Source organism: Desmodus rotundus, chromosome 5 (genome assembly GCF_022682495.2).
Source record: "Desmodus rotundus isolate HL8 chromosome 5, HLdesRot8A.1, whole genome shotgun sequence".
Lineage (NCBI taxonomy): Eukaryota > Metazoa > Chordata > Mammalia > Chiroptera > Phyllostomidae > Desmodus > Desmodus rotundus.
In genome coordinates this window covers 117,557,623-117,580,053 of record NC_071391.1, presented here as the reverse complement: position 1 = coordinate 117,580,053, position 22,431 = coordinate 117,557,623, and the positions used below count along the sequence as shown (strand labels likewise).

The window sequence follows — 22,431 nt, the reverse complement described above, 5'->3', positions numbered from 1 at the left end:
ATGTGACCTCTAGCATTCATGTACTAGTGTCTGTGACTATTCCCACCTTCTGTCCTATGTAATTCTTCTGCGTCTGTCAAGCAGCTCAGGGATCTCTTACGTTTTGCAGCCACCCAAGACCTGCCTTCTAAGTTTCCCTTTATAAACTCTATTAATTACAAGACTGGAGTGGCCAGCCTCTTTCTTGGGTCTTTCCCTGCCCTCCATTTACAGAAGTAGATTTTCATTCTTGTGGCTTTCCTTGAGTCTGCCTATACTAAACAGTTGGGAAACTATTGGCCTTCAAAGTTTCTTCCTCTCAAACGGGGCATAAACACCTTTCAAAATAACTGTAGAATGGAGATGGACGAGACAAATTGACAGTCATAATGAACTAATAAGCAGAAAAGGAAAGCAGGGGGTTCAATAATTATAGTTTGAGTATGGTAATTTTGGCGGTACTGCTGGCATGTTCTTTGTGGCATTGACACGTTTTCTGACAGTGTACAAAGATGTTGTTCAAACATTGTAATCATATGTAGACTCCTTGGTAATATTACTGAGGTCTTAACAGAACCTCTTAGATGAGGAGTCTGAGGCTAAGATGTATATCCAAGACTTTGCCTCTTGAATTAAGAAATGTGTTGCCTATTTTCAAACAGTTCACTATTTTATTTTTGAACTTTGCTCTGGGTGATTTAGGAATCTGTTTACGGGCCTGAAATATCAAAGGGTTTTCATGCTAGAAATACTTTGATTAGTTCAATGTGACATTTTCTGGCCTTTAGGCCAGTAATAAAAACTGAAAAGCCCTTTGTTATTTGATCATACAACCTGCCATTGAAAGTCAATTCTGCTAAGAACATTTGACTTTCTTTTTCACTCATTCAAAAGCATTTTTGATCCCTCACCTTGTGTTAGGGTTTATACTAGGTGTTGGGTATGCAAACATTTGTTCTAGCCTCAAGAAACCTAGTCTAGTAGGGAAGTATGCAAAAAAAAAAAAAAATCAAATCAAAGCACAGTGCTTTAAAGGGGGCAGCTCAAAGAATGAGAGGTTAATGCATGTCCTTACATTCTGGGGGAGACAGAAAAGGTGTTTGCCCTAACAGGAAGCACTTAAGTAGAGATAGGGTGTGGATTCCATGAAGAGTGACCAATGTGCAAGACTTGGGGTGGGAAGAGAGCAGTAGTGTGAGGTATGAGACACCTGGGGTCTGAAGTGCATGCCACGTTCTGTATGGCATACAAGTTTTTATTTGATTCTGTTCTAGGGTCATTAACAGAGTTAGGATAACCATCTACATTTGACTAAAGACACTATTTAAATCTTCCTAAAGCAAATGCACATGTAATAAATTCTCAGAAACATCATCTAAGTTTCTCTTAGCAGGACTGGTGCATTAATTCATAGAGTTAATTAATCGTTCATGAGTCAAACGTAAGGCTGTCAAATCTAGGCAATTCCTACAGCCCTCTCAGGTGGGCCAGGAGAAGTTGCCCCTTGTCCCTTTGCAAAAACTGGGGGTCAGGAAGGCAATGGATGGGGCAGGCCAAGCATATTACCTGGAGCCTAAGTCGGGAACTGAATTGCCTGCCAACAGAAAGACTGGCAGAATCTGCATGGCGCTTTGCAATCAAGAATTTTGGTATCTCTTTACCCTCAACTCTTTGCAAATTCTTCTTAGGCATAAGCCCTAAGTTCCCTCCCTGACTTATTTGTCCGTCAGGACTCCAGCTTTTTTCCTCCTGTTTCTCCACTTCCTGGGGTGCAGGAGATTGGGGCCTTGCACTGCACTAGGCGCGCGTCCCGTTATTTGCTTTGCTAACAATTCCATCCTCCTCTCTCCTTATCTTACCCTCATTCCCTGCCAGCCACCAAGTTTCTTCCTTCCCCGAGGCGCCAGGCCTGCTGCTACTCGCCAGGGGCTAGGCGGCTCCAGGAACCTCTAGCAGATGCTGCCGCGTGCCGCTGCCACGTCCCCGCTGCCAGCAGGGAAGCGCCAGCGTGGGCTCTGGGGCGGGAGGCGGGATCTGCGCGTGAGCAGTGTGGACGCGGCCCAATGGGATACGCGCACGGTGGCAGCGGCGGCTGCGCAGTGCGCGGCGAGGGGGGGCGGCCCAGGAGGCAGTTGCTGGCGAGTCTGGGCGGCGGAGAAAGCATTTACCTCTGCAGTGGCATCCCTTCGGGAGTCCGTCGTTGCGGCGCAGTTCCCAAGCCCGCCGTTAGCCCCACAGGCTCTCGTGTACTCCCGACCTCGCAGCCGCTCATCACTTGCCTTGCGGACCGAGCCTCCTGCATCATGTGTGGTGAGGACCGCGGGTGGGGGCGTGTGCCGGGCGGTGCTGGGGTGTGCTGCTGAGGCCTGAGGCGCCAGCGGGAGCGGGGAGTGTGGAGTGTGCGAAGTCCGAGTAATGGGCGGGGGGCGTCCCGCAGTGGCCGCGGGTGCTGGGTCCTGGGCCGGACTCTGCGAGCTGGGGCGGGGGCGGGGGCGGGGTGTGGTGGACTTAAGAGGGTACCTGAGAGGGGGGCGTACCCTAGAGAGGCTCTAAGGGAGCATAGGAGGAGGCTAGGTGCGGAGAAGGGAGCCAGGAGGGAAGAGATGTTTGTGTTGGAATAGGAGAGAGGGCCGAGGGAACTGAGGTGTGGACGGGGGTGTCTGCACAAGAGTCCAGCAGGTGAGTGAGGCAACCTGCGGAACATCAGGTGAGGTCTCTTGAACTTATCTTGTATTCTTCTAGGATTTACCTTTAAAACAATATTTATTTTTAGTCACTGCCTTTCGGTCAGGCCTAATAGAAAACAGAACTGTAACCAGAGGTATGACAGTGGCATGACACATGCATGATCTTACTTCCTGCCACCCCGTCTCAACAGAAACCATGGCTAATTAATAATTTGGTGGAAGAGGCCCAGAAGTGACCACGACGACAGATCATATACATCATTTATCACTTGCATGTGCACCCATTTAAAACACTTACGAAAAATGTTAGTCTGCCTTTCACAAATGTTTTGCTTGGAACAGTTAAAACATCATTAGGCCCTTTTATTCCATGTTTCGAGACTTAGTTGTTTTAATATTACCTAAAAGTGTTAGCTAAAAGAAATGGTCAGAATTATATCTGAAATGACTGATAGGCACTGAAATTGGCATTAACTTGGCCATTGTCAGTATAAAGAATTGTATCCTTACCTTCATATTGAAATTTACAACTGACCTTACCCCTGAAGGGAAAAAAACCCCAATTTTAATTTAATTTAATTTTATATTTTATTTGTTTATTTTTAGAGAGGGGAAGGGAGGGGAAAAGAGAGGGATAGAAACATTGATGTGGGAGAGAAACAACAATAAATTGCCTCTTGCATGAGCCCCGGTTGGAGACCAGTCTGCAACCCAGGCATACGCCCTGATCCGGAATCAAACCTGCCACCTTTCACTTTGTGGGGCAGTGCTCAACTGAGCCATGAATTGAAACTATCTGGGAAACTTAGGCTTTGTAGCCTTTTGCAATAAGAACTGAGCAGGAGGTGGCCGTGTTCTCATTAGTGTGTATTTTTCCTGTATTTAACATTATGTTACTTTCAGCTTCTGAAAAGGAAGAACAGATTTAAATTTAAGAGTAGTTTGAAAAAGCAAAACTAGAAAACCTGTAAGTTGCTTTCTTAAATTATTAGGGTCGAGTGGACTTGAGCATCAGATATAGGTACTTTTAATGTGCCTAATTAGTAGAGTGGTTTTGCAAGAACACATAATTTAGCCTGGAGCTGTGAAGTCGTGATTATGCAAACTGGTTAATCCTCACTGTGCTTCACTTGGTTATTAACTTTTCCTGAATCATGAGGTGTGCACCTAGTTAAGTACCTGGCTTTCTGGTTGCAGGTCGTTTCCTCATCATGATCCAGGAAAAAGGAAGTCAAAGTACTATAAAAAAAAATTGATCTAGTTTAGCAAAGATGCAGAGCAGAGTGAGACTTTTTGGGTGGAGACTAGGTGTTGAGAGTTTTCACTTAGCCAACTTCCCCATTCCACAGTTTCATTGCTGGGGAAACAGGTTATAAACAATAAAGAAAGAATTAGTATTTGAAGCATTTTTGAGGTCCCGCTTTTAAGCCATCCTAGACCACAACTTTGCATAATCTGGAATAAGGTCCAGAATTTATTCCCTCTGATGTAAATTATGAAGGTTAACTGTTAAAACAAGAGTTTGTCTTTATTTTCCTCCCACATCTTAATCATTGAAATAAAATTGCTAGGCAGAGAAATTGGGGAATGAGATCAGATGGGAGAATTTACAGATTTACTTTCTGATTACCTGCTGCCAATTCATATTTCTCTAGATTATATTGTTTCAACATTGCAACATGTCAGAGCAGAAGAATGAGGGCTAATGATTCTGTATATGCATTTAAAAAATATGATATACTGATAAAACTGTTATGTTTACCCAGTTGAAGTGGGATGTTAAATATTAATTAGAAAAATAAATATTCCATGGTCCAGTAAACTTGAGGGGCAACAGATTAAAAAATGTTAAACTGGCTTTTTTTTAATCGAAGGACTTCTTGGAACCTTTAATGTGCTTATAAGTGTGCATTTCTCAGAGAATAGTGTCTATTTACCTAATTTATTTTATCTTCCTCTTCCTCTTGGCTCTTTGGAATACAGTTCTTTTATAGATGTTTTACCTGTGGCTTGGTGAGAATGTCAAGTCATCCAAGCTATCTACATCTTTAAACAGTTTTTGCTGTTTTTTAAAAAAAAATGATGGTGTATATACATACAATTTTTGTGAATGAAGTTATATTTAAAAGCAGTAAGGGCCCTGGCCAGTGTGGCTCAGTGGATTGAGTGCTGGCCTGTGAACCAAAGGGTCAAAGGTTCGATTCCCAGTCAGGGCACATGCCTGGGTTGCAGGCCAGGTCCCCAGTAGGGGGTGTGCGAGAGGCAACCACACATTGAAGTTTCTCTCCCTCTCTTTCTCCCTCCCTTCCCTTCTGTCTAAAAATAAATAAAAAGTCTTAAAAAAAAAAAGTGCAGTAAGGGAACTGCAATTAAAAAGTATCCTGAAATGAATCCTTAAAAAGTTTTTTGTAATTATACTATCTCATGGCTTTGGGAGTAATTGAGGGATGCTGAGACTTGCTGCTAGGATGAATCTTAAAACCAGTACTATTAACATATCCTTAGAAATCATACTGGATATAAAGTAGTTGAAAGAAAATAATTAATTGCTTAATAAACATTTTCTCAGTTGGGTTCCCTGGAAATGGAGAGGCAATAGGTTCTGGTAATGAGCAGTAAAAAGTGGGAAAGAGTTTTATAACACAGGAGTTTGGGAAATTCTGCTTTTGGAAATTTGCACTAAGCAAGATTAAAGGTTCTAGGAAGATCTACAAATAAACCTATTAACCTATACCAGGGATGTCCAACCTTTTGGCATCTCTGCACCACACTGGAAGAAAAAGAGTTGTTTTGGGCCACACATTAAAACATTGTGACATGTAATCACAAAAACGTCTCATAATGTTTTAAGTAAATTTACAATTTTGCATTGGGCCACATTCACAGCCATCCTGGGCTGCATGCGGCCCATGGGCCGCAGGTTGGACACCCTTGCTGTAACCAGTATTTTTTAAACCTTTAATTATGGAAACTTTCTTTCACCTCATCCTTATTTAGCACCCTTCAAAATGATCTTCTTTTTTTGTGGTTTGGGAATTTCTGACTGTACGTTTCAGGTACCTAGAAAGTGTTAGGATTGATGGCTTTATATTTGGCACTCTGCCCTTTGGAGAGATGACTGAAACCAGGGAATTGCCTTTAAGGAATTGCTGTCTGATTTGAGAAAACAATGAATACACGTGAAACAGGTGTAGGTGATAATATACAGTCCTTGTCTGTATCTTATAGAAATTCAGAGACTGGTTAAGCCGGGAACATTCTAGATGATCAGGCAGGACTTTTATGTTGAGGAATAGTGCCAGCCGGTAGAGAATTGGCGCTTCACTGTGAAGGATACTGATGGCATTTGTTACTCAATAGTCAATGGAGTTACAGCTAAACTGAGAACTGCTGCCAGTGGACTTGAAAGAAGAAATAGAAGTGCCAAGAAAAGAGGCCAAAGACCAGTGGTCTGAGGCAGAAGAGTTCCAAGGTAGTATTGCTTCAGACAGAGTCTATAAAAGGAGAAGGCCATCTATGTTTAATACTGCAGAGAGAAGTTAGTTGCACTGGGCTGTAATAAAGTCATTAGAGGTGTTGCGTACATGGAGCCGAAGGACTTGAGTTTGAGGACTTGTGAGGGCAACTATTCCAACAAAGGAGGGAGTGTTGTGGAACTGAGGGCCCTGATAGAGTTGAAAATTTGAGTTCTAGAGCTGTGGTCCCTAAACTATGGGCTGTGAAGTTTTTACAGGGTATCTATTGATAGATTCATAATGTAAGCACTGTCTGTAAATTGAATAAAAGTTGGATAAAAAAGATTCAACCCACTATTGTGTCCTCAGAATATTTTGATGTTATCAAAAAGTTCTGTCTTTACAAACTTGAGGGATCACTTAATGTTAGTACACACAGACCCAGGGAAAGGCCAGAGACTGAAAATCTCCCTCCGTAAGTGGAGGCCTGGGAGAGACTGAAGAAAGAGGCTGGGCACCCCAGTCGGTTAATTAATAGAGTTTATTAAGGGAAACTTACATATGAAGCGTGTATGGGGCAACTGTAAGAGTAAATGGATCCCTGTGCTCCTTGGCAGGCACCGGAGAACTATACAGGGTAAAAGCTGGGGAATAGTCACGGGTACACGTACATGAATATTACCACCAGGTGTGGAAGTTACATGGACCATGTCAGGACAACAACCTGTCCCAGGGCCCACCAGCGCATAGCATGAGGGAAGGGAAGGGTGCTGATTTGTGTCAGAGTGAACATCAATTAAGATCAGACAGTGTGTCTGTAAGTAGTGTTTACGGAAAGCAACTTGCCTTCTGTTCTGGGTCCAGCCTGCAGAACAGGTGGCAGTCACCTCACAGAGCAGTCTCTCCTCCACACTTACCAACAGTTATGAGTAGGAGAGGCTGGTTTGGGGGGTAGTGTGTAGAATGTGTTTCTCTGTTTTCAGCTTGTGAGAAAGGAAAGAAGGTTATACAGGGTATTATACTCTGAAGATGAAGATGAAAACTTCAGTTCTAAAAAGTGAGAATCTACCAAAAACAAGAAAGAAGTTGGGAAGAGAGAAATGAGGATTTGAGAGTAGTTTAGATTCTAGACTTTAGAAAAATATCTGGGGGAAAGTTGGAAAGTTAGACAATCTATGAATTAAGAGATTGGTCAGCAGTTGGGAGGGCCATTTTGAAAGTGGACCTGAGATAGGTGGATGGACCTCATTGTAAGAGTGCTCAGGGATGCAGGAGTACGAGCCGGCTTGGTAAGGTAGTGAAAAATTGTGGTTTGATGTGCTTGACCAGAGAGAAGGGGGAGAGATGAAATATTTGAAGATCTGGGAGCAGGAAGTACGTTCTTTTTCTCAGGAAAGATGATGACGTAGGTAGACTGTGAGGGAGAGTAGAACTAGAGATGTCAGGGTTGAAACACTGCTTTGAGTCCCAGAGTGTGAAATATGCAGGAGAGCACTTGGGGAGCTCCTTGCAGTGGCAGCATGTATTTGCAACAAAATAGGGGACACTTGAACCAGCGTTTTGTAAATAGGAAAAATATTTTAAACAGTTAGAAAACACATAAATAATTGAAGTTTGTAATTGTGTCACTCCACACAATTTTTCCTTTTTTTTAGGAATGTAGAAAATTTTATCTCATAGTCTTTCATCTTCTAAAGGGATCTTACTTATGGAATGTGCCTCCATAATTATAATAGTTTTGACTGTGTTTTATGACATGTATTTATTTGATATATATCATTTTAATGCAGTATTGTTTATAATTTCAAAGAGGTGGGAAACCTCAGAAGGGAAATGATTAGGTAAAATATGACTATCGTGGCCTGGTATGCAGCCATGAAAGAGAATAGGGGAGAGGTGTTGTAGTGACACAGAATGGTCGCAACATCTTTAGTAAGAGAAAAGAGTGCAGGACACATATATTGTGTCATCAAATGTATGTGTTTTAAAAAAACCCATGAAAGCCATATACATTTAGGTTCATTTATGTGGAAACATTCATAGCTGAAACACCGGAACAGTGTGTATTGAATTAATATTGGTTCAATATCTTCCTTATATGACGGTAGAAAGAGGAGATTTTTCACAATTCATTTTGTAGCCTTTGTGTAATTTGAATCTTTAATAATGATGAATTTGTAAACTTGTGTTTTAAGAAAAAAAATTTTAATGAAAGCTAAGTGGCATTGTAGATGGATTTTGGGTGAGTTCTGTTGTCTAGCCTTTCAAAATATTGAAGTTGCCGAGTGACAAAATATGTAGAAGTGAAATTTCTTATAAGGACATAAATTCAACCAGGCATAGGAACTTTAATAATTTGCTTAGTCAGCTAAATTGAATTCCGTTTTTATTTTAATAAGGTTTAATAATCTTTACTTACACCTAAATTGCTTTCAATCAGGAGTGTCTGAATATTTTGTTAAGCAAGGTGCTCATAAGTGCTTTCATGTCATTGAATTTAAGTTGCCGTTTTCTGAGAGTGATGCCTGTGTGTGCAAGCATCTGTTCAGTTATAGGGAGACATTTATCCCAAGTATGTTCTGTTAATAAGAAAACTTATACTTTGGACACACATACTGGTTTGGGAGTAGACGATCTCCTATGCTCCATACAACTACTTTATGTGGCATTGGAGCAATTACTGAGTTGATTTTTTATGCTTTTGTGATTACCCTAGTAGAACTGTACATTGGAAGATTTGATAAGACAATTCAAAGACCTAGAAAATGGATCAATCTAGTGATTTCTACTCTCATTAGCACTATTTTGACTTAAGAATGCCTCCATCGTAAACATGCCCAGCATGCCTGAGAGGCTGGTTATTTGCCATTATATTTTCCCAGCTACCCCAAGATGACATACAGATAACCCACCCATCATAACAGGTGGATGTCTTGGGCCACAAATGCTGTCAAGGAGCTGGTGTGTCCAATCGGCAGATTGAATATCTTTCATTTTCTTAACCATGTATGACTTAGGTTAATCCTCTTTCTTCCTTCTGCCAACTCTATTACTTTGATCTTAGAAAATTTCTCTATGCGTCACATCCTTTTCTTCCTTTCAGTTCCTGCCCCGTTATGTAAGAAGTATAGCTCCTACTTCTTCCTCCATTCCTCCCCTTTTCCTTTTCTTTGTTCCAATAGTGAACCAAAAAAATGATAGTAATGATTATTGGTAATACTAGTGCCACCTATGTCAAAAAAAAGGGGGGCAGGTTTAGAATTGGAATTTGGTATGTGGTATTTCATTTAAGGTGCTACCGACTGGGAAATGCACCATTATTATGTGGATTACAAAGAAAGAAAATATGGATGTCTTAAAATCAATGTTGACAATATCTAAAGCCCTAGAAAGTATTTTGCAGGTGCTTTCAGAATATCACAGGCTAAGTGACTGTGTTTGTGTCTGTCTTAAACCGATGATGAATCTCAACATCACTGAAGGTGACCACAGACAATATGAAATACATACCTACTTGTGAATAATTCTTGCCCCCAATTTTTATCCTAATTCAATCAAGCCCTTTAGATGTATCTTCCAGTTAGAGGAAATACAAGGAATAGTGAAACTGGTTAGACCACTCTACCAGGCGGGACCCCCCCCAAAAAAACCAGAGTAATCTTTTGTAGTACAGGCTTCCCCCACTAGGGGAGTGTTCTAGGAACCCATCCGTATCTGGGTACCAGCTGGAGTTGAGAGTGGCTGCCTTCGGCTTCAGTGAATTGTTTTGAAGACTCTTTGAATGCGTTAGCCAATTTCATGATAACACACCTGCCCACACCGTACCTAGTGTTCAGCAGTTTTTGACCAAAAACAGCATGACCCCCTTGCCCCACCCTCTCTATTCACCCATCTTGCCCCAGGCGACTTTTTTGTTGTTGTTTCTCTGGATGAAGAATGTCCTCAAAGGGAAACATTTTGCCAGTGGCCAAGAGCTGAAACCAAAAATGTCAGCAGCACTAAAAGGCATCAAAATCGAGGAGTTCAGAGACTGTTTTGCCAGTGGGGAAAAACGTCTTGATAGGTGTATTACATCAAATGGGGAGAACTTTGAAGGTGACTGAAGTTTAAACATGTGAGAATATATACACAACTTTTTATAAATAAATTTCAGGGATATTTGGGTCCCCCCTTGTATATAGAAACAATTAGACACAGCCACAGCACGAGACATTTAACAAGGAAATTGGCCTCAGCTTGTCCGTGTCTTGGGGAAAACAAGGCAGTGGGGGAAACCATTCTGGATTCAAAGAGACTCATGAGACAATCATATGTGGGCTTCATACCTTTATTGTATCCTAGAAGGGACAAATCATCTGTAAAAGGCATTTTTCTGATAATATGGAATATTTGAATATGAACATTGTATTAGGTGATATTAGAACATTATCTTCTTAGGTGCAATAATATGGTTTTATAGAAAAATGTCTTCATATTTTGTATGTTACTTTGCTTTTAATAACAATATATTGTACGTCCTCGGTGTCATTGATGGGTTCCTGGAAACTGCGACTTTAAGTGAAGCGATGGATGACAAAACCAGTTTCACCATAGGCTAATTGATATAAACAACAGTTAAGTTCCCATGACATATTTCTGGTCACAGAGATATCACCAAGCTTCTAAATAAAGACCCAAGATACTTATAATATTAAACTTTGAAATGAATGTGAGCTATATATACACTTATTTAAATGTGAGCTATGCATATGCTTAAGAAAGATGGGTGAAAACAAGGAAGATAATTTAGTAGTGAATTTTTCTGAATTATTGGGATTTGGTAGCTCTTCAAGGCTTTCCAGAGTGCCTCAGACACATATTATATTCTCATGTCTTGACAATGTAATATGTTTTATTAGTTAATGATCTTCAAATGACTTAGGTTGTGTCTTCCTTTAGCAGATTGTTTAGCTAATGCTAGTCACAGTGGCGGAGAGTGGACTAGCTGAGAATTAGTATTCTTTAGCACATTTATATTAAGGTAATATTTTGGGAAAAGAATTGTATGTTATGTATTGTCATTTAGTGTTCTAATAAAAATACTTTGGGACTGACACTTTTCTGCATTCAATCTTTATCAAAGGTCAGTGACCCATAGGGGGAATAAATGTAGAACACGTAAAGGTGTGATTTACAGTTGGGTTATTGGTTTAGTTCATATTGTAGATATTTTATGAAGGAACAGTAGTGACAATAAAAACGCCAGATGTCATCTAAGGTTGTAGTGTTGCAAAAATAAGGTGCTTGTATGACACATAATAACTTAAAAACCCTTACAACTGAAAGGTTTTTTTTTTTTTAAATATGAATGAAGTATAGGATTTCTGTAAGTTCCAGGTCTCATACTTCCTTTTTGGGGGAAAGTTTAAGCAGTTGTTTCAGGTTATTTTGGATTTAGTTTTAAAACATGGATTTCCTTTTTTTTTTTTAAGGGCATGATAGTTGTTTTGAAAAAAATTGTGCTGTACTGATCAGGGTGCTCAGCATACATGTATTATGGCTTCTTTGTAGGATATTAGCTATTTGGTATTTTTGTGTGCTGAAATGCTTCAGTAGGACCAAGCTATTGATATTTGTAGAAATGAAGAGGTCTTTTCAAATAGAAATACAGACTAGTTGTTTTGGAGTTCTACTCCACAGAATTCATTTAATCCCCTATGATTCATTGGCAGTATAGTGTAAAATAAAAAAAGGAAATTCTTTCATAAATAAGCAACTTGAATTTATATGTTCTCATATTTTAGTCTTCAGCTGTCTCCACCTTGGCCAAAGCATAATCATGGAAGGCTTCAGATAATTGCCACCCTGCTGTTCCTACAATGTGAATACTATTTACCAGTGTTCTATTTACTACCTCTTCGCTTGCCTGGCTCAGTTCACATGTACTACTAATTGTTTTATTTCTAGTTTTGCTTTTCAAAATTAAGTGTTTTTCTATGAATTTTCAAGAGTTGTAAACATGTATTGCAGTTATTTGTCATTAGCTATACGATACCTGGTGAATAGTGATTCAAGCCATTTTCTTTTAAATTGATTATATATATTTTAATATATCCCCCTACTACTAGATTATTTAGGTAGTATTTTTCACATTATTGATAATTATAAGTTATTTACTCCTAAATGTTATTGATAACATGGTCATAGGAAGAAGAAAAATTATTTCATCTGTATAGTTTTGTAGGGCCCATATGTAGCTTAAAATACTTATTTCAGGAAAAGCTTTTCTTTAAATATATTGCTAAGTATTTATAACATAAACCACAAATTTGTTGATTGGTTAGTTTTTAAAAATTAAATATCACTTTACAAAATGGCTGTGGTGGACAGTAAGTGACCAGCTTATAAGCTGCTTTCAAAAAAATAAACATTTATTTTGACATATTTGCCTTAGCCCTTTAATAGATGAGAAATCCCCTATTGAAAAAATTTCACTGCCTTTAGACAGTTTGAAGCGAGGATTTATTTCTCTTTTAACGATTGACTCTAAGTTGACATTTTTGCACATCTTACACATAATTGTGCAAATGAAGATTTTATCATAATTATGTTAATTTTTATTCTTTAGACAGAATTTTCTATTAAATATTTGCTTATTTGCAGGTATATTCGCTTACTTAAACTACCATGTCCCTCGAACAAGAAGAGAAATCTTGGAGACCCTAATCAAAGGCCTTCAGAGATTGGAGTACAGAGGATATGATTCTGCTGGTATTTCCTTTTAAAAAAGTATTATGGGTTTGCATGATTCTTGAATCAAAATAGAAAAGTTTTTTATTAGGTGACTGGATTCTTTAGTAATATTTGTTTTGTTTTGAGCAAATCTAAAATCTGAAGAATTTTTGTCTTGTAGAATGTTTAAAGGGTTTGTTTATGTAATTTCAACAGTATTATCATTTATGTAGAGTATTGCTTCTAATGGATATCTTCTTTTGTTAAGAATATTATTGTATAAACATATAAATCATCTGGGGCATTTCCATGGTTGGTAGAATAAAGATCTTGAAGGCCTTATTGTATAAATTATCTTTTTTCTTTTCTATAAATTGAATTTTCCCCAGATATTCTAGGCTTTTAGCATATAAACTTAAGAGTTTTCTATCTTACATAAATTACAAAGCAAATAAAAATGACTTTCTGTTAACTTTATGTTCTACTCTAGCTCCTTTCCTTAGCTATATTGGGGGTCCCGAAGACCACCCTCAGATTTGATTATTTCCTGAAAGAATTCAGCATATAGTTGTACTCATGCCTCTGATTTATTACAACAAAAGAATGCAGAGCAAAATTGGCAAAGAGAAAGGGCACATGGGGTGAAGTCTGGAGGAAAGCAGGCATAAGCTTCTAAGGGTTCTCTCCCAGTGGAGTCTCAATAGATGCTTTTACCTTCCCCAGCAAATTTTGACAACATTTGTGAAATATTGTCTACCAAGGAAGCTCAGTAGCAAGGAGTGCCCCAGGCTGTCATTGGGGGCTGGTCATTTAGACACCCTCTGTCTCAAATGTACCAAAACTGTAGACTCCCAGAAGAGAAGCAGATGTTCAGCATAAGCCATATAGTTGTACCAGCGGTTTAGGTGCAGTGAGCTATTCTTTATCAGTTTGGGTGTTGGGAACCCTCCTGAAATCCAAGGTCTAACTTCATGAGCAGGCATTTCTAAGGGTACAGTGCAGGCCTGCTGTTAACTCTTCTGTACATTTAGCCTTGCCAGCTGTAACGGGCATTTGTCTTCCATGATGTTCCTCAGTTAATGGAAAGTCAATTTCTTAACTACTTTGTTCTTAAAATTCTCCCCTTCTTCCTTAGCTTCTCTGACAGCACATCTCATTATCTTCCTTACATGCTGATTATTTCTTTTCTTTCTGCTTTGGGGGCTCCTCTTCTCACCCCACTCTCAATCAGTTCTTTCAGTGTGCCTTTTATCACCAAGTCCCTTTGGTGGAGCCTAGGAGGTGTCCCCGACTTCTCCTGCTTCCTCATGTTACATTCAGTCATTTCTACTCAATATCACCCATGTCTATCTTTGTGCCACTGTTTAATTCAGGCCCTTTCCTTTGTGCTTTGTTAAAGCTGTAACTTCTGAGCTGGTTTCTTCTTTCTGTTGCTCCAGTCTATCCTCTTACACTGTTTCCAGAGATTTTTCTAAACACTTTTGCCATGTGATTTCTCTACTTGAAACTACTCTGCCGTCCAGTACCTTCCGAATACCTTTCAGATTCCTTAGGATCTTCAGTAGAATCTCAAGAGAGTGTTCCCTGACATGCCCTCTTTATCGCAGTCGTGTGGTGGGCGCCCATCTTCTGTTTGTCTACTGTACTCCAGTTACAACCTGTAATACTTTTATTATAACATGAAACCGCACTGTATGCAATTATTTTTTTTGTCTTCTTAATACACTATTAGAAATTTGTGGACAGGAACTGGGCTATTTTCATTTTTGTCTGTAGCAGCTATCCTGGTTCTTGACATATAATAGGTGTTCAGTATATGTTGAATTGATAAGTAAATGCATTAATTAGATGAAAAGTATTTTAAAGTTTTTCCTCACACCATAAGTAATAGCCAGTTTTTAATCTTGCTCTTCTACCTTTTGATGATTCAGGTGTGGGAGTTGATGGAGGGAATGACAAAGATTGGGAAGCCAATGCCTGCAAGATCCAGCTCATTAAGAAGAAAGGGAAAGTGAAAGCGCTGGATGAAGAAGTTCACAGTAATGTACTTAGTTTGATTTTGTTCCCCTGCCCTTTCTCTTCCTTCGCCCTTCCTCATCAAATTATCTTTCTTCCCATATTTTGGGCCCCATTTAGTGATTCTTAAAGTGGAAGGTAGGGAAGAAAAGTAGTTTTGTTATTGTCTGTACTGGTTTTAAAATGTACCTGAGCTTCAAAAATGATCATATTGATTAGGGAAGGACATCAGGTCATCTGTGTTCAGAACAAGATCACTATTCTAAAGTGAAGTTGCCACAGTTTGTGAGGAAGGGCCTTTCATAGGACAAAGGTAGGGAAGATGAGTTTGTTGATGGAATGGTGTAGTCCTTTTTTAAAAAACTTCTATTGAATTTATTGGGGTGATATTGGTTACTAAAATTATATAGGTTTCAGGTTAGGTAGTCCTTTTTATCTTTATTTTTGGTAGATGTGCGTGGGAGGCCAGAAAGGCAGGTTGTGGCCAGAGTCACCATCTTTGAATGTCAACGTTGAAACATACCTCCTCCTTTCATGCAGGAGTCAGGAAGCAGTGGAGAAATAGGGGATTGCAGACATTGTTGGTAAATTCTTAATTGATAAATCACTTTGAAGAGCAATCTGGCAGTGTCTGTATGGGAGATGCCATACCCTGTGTCCAGGCACTCCCACTCTCGGGCATATACGTGGAAGAAACACTGTGGGCATGGAGCCATGACGAGAAGTCATTGCAGCACAATTTAGAAACAACCTCTATGTTCTCCAGTAAGGGAATGAGATCGTAAGTTGTAATGATAGTGATGGCCATATATAGCTTTTGGAAGGAGTGCATTGGATTTGGTTGTGCGTGTGGGGGCCTGGAGAATTACTATGAACCTCATGTTCAGTAGGATATGTAAGGTATAAGACCATTTAAAAAACACAAACAATATGTATTGACAAAAAAGGTGAATGTCCTATAAGGCAGAAAGCTTTTATCATTCCAGTGTTTACAACATTGTTGTCATTAAGTATTTGCCACCTCAAAAAAACCCATAAAGAATACTATAATTTTTGGACACACATTAGCATAATAGAAGTTTGAAGGCACAGTGGAGAAGGTTTTCCATCTCCTTGAGAGCCCTCTGGGGAGAAATGGGAGGGGCAGGGTACAAAGGAGGTATCAAACACATCTTTTACATTTTAGGTTTTAACAAAGATCTAAAGCACAAATGGTTAGATGTTAACTTTTGTGAACTCTGGGTGTAGATATTTGGATGTTTGTGATGTTTATATTATTTTTCCCAGTCAAGAAGAAAGACTTCTCAGAAACGGCCTTTGGATTTGTCAAGGAGGAGGTTATTGGTAGCTTCTGACGTTTATAATAGCAGACTTTTATTGATTGCTTTCTGTGTCCCGGGTGCTCTTGTAAGTGCTTCGTGTGTGTTAACTCATTTATTCCTCATTGTGACCCATGAAGGCGGAACAATTCTCACCTTCATTTTGCAGACGTGGGAATTGACAGAGAAATAGGCACTGTCTTTAGATGGTGTTGGCAGGAAAGGTCATGAAGTTTGGGGCAGAGGCAGAGGGGGCTGCTGTTCTAAGGAGTGACGAAAATTAAAGATTTTTTACATTGTATGTCCTAAAAAAGATGTAATGCACAAATGACTATATGTTGACATTTGTTATCTCTGGATGTAGGCATTTGAGTTTTTATCATTGATGGAAATTTAAATGTTTGAACTATTAAAGTAAAAAAGAGAATGATGATATCTGAGAAAAAGTAGGAACAGGGCAAAATGCCTGGGGCATAAAGGTGGTGGGAGGATAGAAGAGGCAAAGAAGGAAATTATTGAGGAGTTACAACTCAGATAGGTGGAGGCGCAGGTAGGGAGTTAGCCTTTCACGGGAGTCAGAGACAAAAGAAAAGCTAAACCAGACAGTTAGGAGGTGAGCAGAAAAAGCTGAGTAAAGTGGAAATTGAGGGACTATAGATAGAATGAGGCTTAAGGAGAATAGAAAAGATGTCCTGACCTGTTGCAGAATTGAATGATCTATCAGCTTAATGAATAAGGAACATGGGTACATGTTCCTAAAATGACAACAGTGAAATAAATAGGTTTGGTAATTACCATGAACTTGACATGGATTCAATTTACAGACTCTTGTTAAAGACTCTTTCTCCAATGGTGCTTGCCACCGTGTGGAGGGAGATATTGCTTTAATTGTAGTTAGCCTAAAAAACTAGTCAGATGCTTTTGTTGCTTGCATTAGTTTGTTAACTAGTGATGAACAGTATTCTTTACTTTTCTGGAGGTCATTTAATAGGCCATCTTAATTATTCAGAACACAGGTAAGCCAGGGAAGAATACATTGATGAGTGAATCTATTTATTGATGGAGCCATCCAATAAAGATTTGAGTATCTGCCCTATTTAGCTGTTAGTGCTTAGGGTTCAAAGACAATAAGACAAGCTGCTGCTTTTGTAGAACTCAGATTCTGATGGAGCCAGCTTGACCGTACGTCATAAATGTAATAGGACAGCAGAGTTTAACATGGTGGTGTTAACCTTAGGCTGTGCAGTCAACCACATTTGGGTTGAAAGTTCATCCCTACTTACTATTCACTATGGTCTATGTCAGGCAGATTCTGTGATCTCTTTGAGCCTCAGTTTCTTTATCTGTATGATGGAGACAATAGTACCTCTCCTCCCAGAGTATTGTGAGGATTCAATAACAAAATGAATATTTATTGAGTACCTGTTATGTACCAGCCATCACTCTAGGCACTGAGGACAAAACAGAACAAGATAGGCAAAACTCACTGCTGTGATGGAATTTACTGTTTAATGAGACAGCCAGACAACAAACAAATATATAATGTTAGGTAGTGATTAGTGTATGAAGAGAAAGTATAGAAGAGGTGACATTTGAGCAGAGACCAGGTGGTTGTCTGAAAGAGAGAATTCTAGGCAGAGGGAACACCAAGTGCAAAGAACCTGTGTGGGCTTGGCCTTCATATGGATGCAAGTCAGTAGGGCCAGGACATAGTAAGGGAGGGGAGAGTGGCAGGAGATGAAGCTAGAGAGGCGGCTGAGGGCTGGGTCATGTCAGACCTTCAGGACGATGGATTTTACTTTGTGTGTCACGGGAAGCCATTGGAAAATTTTGTGGAAAGTGACATGATCTGACTTCTGTTTTGAAAGGATCACTTTGGTTGGTGTGCAAAACTGTTACAGATTGTACAGATGGAAGATTGGGTACAGGGAAACCAGTTAGAATTCTATTGAATTAGTTCAGATGAAAGATGATGGTGGCTTGGACCACAGTGATAAGGATAGAGTGGTGAAAAGCCTTGAGAACCTAGCACAAAGTACTCAGTAAGTGTTATCTGGTATTTGTAAAATGTGTGTTGAGAGCTTTTAAAAGATTTTATTTATTTATTTTTAGAGAGAGGGGAAGGGAGAGGGAAAGAGAGGGAGAGAAACATCGATTGGTTACCTCTCGCACATGCCCCAACCAGTGACCAGCCTGCAACCCAAGCATATGCCCTGACCGGGAATTGAACTGGCAACCCTTTGTTTTTTGGGATGATGCTCAACCAACTGAGTCATGTAGGTCAGGGTGGTGTGTTGAGAGCTTTGAGGAGTAATTGGAGAGGGAAAGGCAATGAAGATGGAAAGGTAGATGGGGAACAGATGTGCCATGAAAAGGTATTGGGGCTCTATCTTGAGAAATTGTTTCTCTGGTTGTATGTTAGAATTTGAGGATCTTTTTTGCAGATACCTTTGACTAGGTTTAGGATGATTCATATGAGGGGGGCCCCCAAAAGCCTGGAATTTATTTATTAAAAATTTTGTATTCTACAAGTTTAAACTTCAGTCACCTTCAAAGTTCTCTCCATTTGATGCAATACACCTATCAAGATGTTTTTTAAAATTGTTCAAAACAGTTTTTGAACTGCTTGATTTTGATGCCTTTTAGTGCTTCTGCCATTTTTTGTTTCGTCTATTCCACATCAGCAAAACATTTCCCCTTGAGGACTTTTTTTCATCCAGGGAGACAAAAAGAAGTCACTTGGGATGACGTTGGGCGAATAGGGAGGGTGGGGCACAGGGGTCATGCCATATTTGGTTGAAGACTGCTGAACATTCAGAGTGCTGTGGGCAGGTGCATTATCATGAAGTGGGCAAACACGTTGAAAGTCTTCAAAAAAATTAACTGAAGCTGAACATAGCCTCTCACAACAACACCAGCTGGTACACTGATACAGATATGTTCCTAGAACACTCACCTAGCAGGGGAAGCCTGTACTATAAGAGGCTTGCCCTCCAGAAGATAATTCCAGTTTTCTTTGGGTCCCCCTCATGTGTTTAAACCACTTTTTATTTTTTTCAAAGATTTTATTTATTTTTAGAGAGAAGGAAAGAGGGGGAGAAAAAGAGGGAGAGAAACATCGATGTGTAACAGAAATATTGATTGGTTGCCTCTTGCACACCCCCAATCTGGAACCTGGAAAAACATCAATTGGTTGCCTCTTGCATATCCCCAACCAGGGACCTGGCCTGCAACCCTGGCATTTTCCCTGACTGGGAATCGAACCAGTGACCTTTTGGTTTGCAGAATGATGCCCAGTCCATTGAGTTACACCAGTCAGGGTGCAAACCACTTTTTAAAACAATGGAAGTCGCCCTGGCTGGTGTGGCTCAGTGGATTGAGTGCCAGCCTATAAACCAAGAAAAAAGGTCACCAGTTCGATTCCCAGTCAGGGCACATGCCTGGGTTGCAGGCCAGGTCCCTCATACGGGGTGTGTGAGAGGCAACTGATCAATGTATCTCTCTCACACTGAAACTTCTCTCCCTCCCTTAAAAAAAAACCAAAAAAAACCAATGGAAGTCTGTTCAAGGATTTTAAGCCTTATTTCTTGATCAGATTTGTATTTTGGAATGACCTGATTGGCCAGCGTAAAACCACAAAGACTGTGCTAAAGTTCATGAACTTTCCTATTCAGATTTCTGAGCAGTTTGTTCTTAATTTAGACCTAATTCTGATGAGTTTTGTTATCTGATAAGTTTTATCTTAGCTAAATGAATCCTGTATTTAGGAAATTAGAAGGGGGTCGTTACTAGTAAATAACTAGAACTGTCCTTTTTTTTTTTTCCTGGACGAAGCAAGAAGATAGCTCATAGGTAAAAGGAATTAGAATAGCTGATTTCAAGATCAAGTAGCATCGGTTTATAACCCCATATTTTAATAGTGTTGTTCTGTCCACAAGGACCTATTCTGTGCTTGTGGAAGCTCTTCATGGTTGCAGTTTATATTTTGAATATGTTTGGGGAGCCAAAGAAATGGTGGTCATAAGGTTCTGACATTGAGAAGATGCATTTATTTTATATTTGTCTAGTTAAGACAATACTGATTTTTATCAATGCAAGGATTAAATACAGGTTTTAAAAATCACATTAACTCTTCTTGTACTTAACTCTTAACTGTGAAAATTTTAAAGCCTCCAGAACACTTGAAAGAATACTACATTAAGCACCCGTGTATTTCATCTAGCTTTACCAATAGTTACTTTTGTCACATTTGTTTTATCTCTTTGCATGCATTGTTTTGGTTGTTATTGAAACCACTTGCCCTAAATATTTCAGCTGCATTCTGCTTTAACTCCTCTAAATCTTTTAATTACTATTTTGAGTATGCCTAATCTTTAGTTTTAATAATGGTATATTCCAGTTGAGCAGCACTGTAATAATTATATTTAAATCTAGCGTTATCTCTACAGCGTAATTTAATACTGGAATTTTTCATTTTATCTCCAGAACAACAGGATATGGACTTGGATATCGAATTTGATGTACACCTTGGAATAGCTCATACCCGTTGGGCAACACACGGCGAACCCAATCCTGTCAATAGCCACCCCCAGCGCTCCGATAAAAATAATGGTATGGACGTTGTACATGCTTTGGAATGATTGCAGAGGGCCAAATGGGAAAGAATGGAAGCTCTTATTTTTTATTATTGTGGAAAATTTCAGACATATTCATATATAGAGAGTATACAAAACCGGGTGTATTCATCACCCAGACTCAATATTTATCAAATGTGATTAGTTATGTGTGTCTATACCTCCCACCCAGATTATTCTGGAAACTAATAGATATCACATAGATAGATATATCACAGATAGCTAGCTGTTGTAGCATTTAATTTGTAAATATTTAAATGTTGTATCTCTACAAGGTCAGGACTTAGTATGTTGATGTGTCTCTTAAGAGACTTCACCCTTTCTCTCCTTTTTCCTTGCAGTTTCTTCTGTTGTCGTGTAGAGGTTTTAACAGTCTAGATCATGTTGATTGCATGCATCCCATGGATCATTTAACGTGCTGCTCTGTCTGTTCTATTTATTACAAATTGGTATAGTGTTTGTTTACGACTGGGGGTATAGAATTGTTAAATATTAACCTTTGAGGTTGTAAGTTTTCCTTGTTGTAAAGTTAGAAACTTGGAGTAGGGGGAAATTAGGAGTCTCTTACTTTATTTTTAGGATTTTACTTATTGGTTTTTTAGAGAGAAGGGAAGGGAGGGAGATAGAGGGAGAGAGAAACATTTATGTGTGAGAGAAATGTCAATCAGTTGGCTCTTGCACACATCTCAACCGGGACCAGGCCCAAACCCAGACATGTGTCCAGACTGGGAATTGAACCGGCGTCCTTTCACTTTGTGGGAGGGTGCCCAACCAACTGAGCCATGCCAAGCAGGGTGAGCTCGAAAGTTTTTCTGAAATAAAGGGTTTATTGAGCGATATGCTAGCAGAAAAAGGACCAGGTTTTGGGACAGACAACTTAAACAGCCAGCAGCAGGGCTAGTTGGGAAGACAAACATGTCTGCCATCCTGGGATTGACTGGCTCTTTTATACACTGAGTTTGGGGAAGAAAGCTGTAAATTGTTTTGAAAGAATTTACCTTGGCTGTAGATAAGGGCAGGAGGTAGGAATAGGTGAAGTGGGGCTAGTTCTGGGATGGGTATGTAAGGGAGAAGTGTTTGTTGCTTTTGGGTTGGTTCTGGGCAACAGCCTGGGAAGTTTGTGGTGGTGTCTGGTAGTTAATTGGCTGTTCTTTTTAGATAAGCGCAGAAACAGTGGCCTAAAAGTTGATTCAAAGTAATGAGCAGTCTTTTGTTGATTTCTGCCCCTGTCTCTGTTAACAGATTACCTCCCAGGTAATCTTCCCCCCTGGCTTGCTGTCATCTAATTTAGGACATCTCAGAATTTTTTCTTGTCATAATCTTGTATGTTTTTCTTTGTGTTGTTAGTAGTCATTCATGATGGTTGCCAAGATTGATTATTTCTTTAGGGGTTTTAAATTGGTGATAGTCTAATACAGTACTTTCATTCCTTCTTCATTTATTATCTCAAATAATTTTCTAAAGAGAAACTTCTCCATATCAACTGCTTGGTTACCCTGAGGTACAGAGTATGTAGGAAAGGCAGGATTAATGCTTGACTTTTTTCCCTTTTATTTACTATTTTTCAAAAATGAAGTGGTTCACATGTTCTAAAATGAGCAATGAGGTCCTTTTAAAATTATAAACTCAT

General features: G+C 39.4%; 1 protein-coding gene across 2 annotated transcripts in view; it reads left to right on the top strand.

The window, feature by feature from the left end:
• The first annotated feature begins 2,089 nt into the window (after nucleotides 1-2,089).
• Nucleotides 2,090-22,431, top strand: part of GFPT1 (glutamine--fructose-6-phosphate transaminase 1) — a 59,952-nt gene continuing 39,610 nt past the window's right edge. The window contains exons 1-4 of one of the 2 annotated variants that reach the window (XM_024558443.3): nucleotides 2,090-2,289; nucleotides 12,764-12,871; nucleotides 14,764-14,871; nucleotides 20,653-20,778. In XM_024558443.3, coding sequence (XP_024414211.1) covers nucleotides 2,283-2,289; nucleotides 12,764-12,871; nucleotides 14,764-14,871; nucleotides 20,653-20,778 — 349 coding nt within the window. In that variant the 5' untranslated portion in view covers nucleotides 2,090-2,282. Of the gene's footprint in view, nucleotides 2,290-12,763; nucleotides 12,872-14,763; nucleotides 14,877-20,652; nucleotides 20,779-22,431 lie in introns of those variants that run through there. The other variant, XM_053924281.1, reaches the window with a different exon arrangement.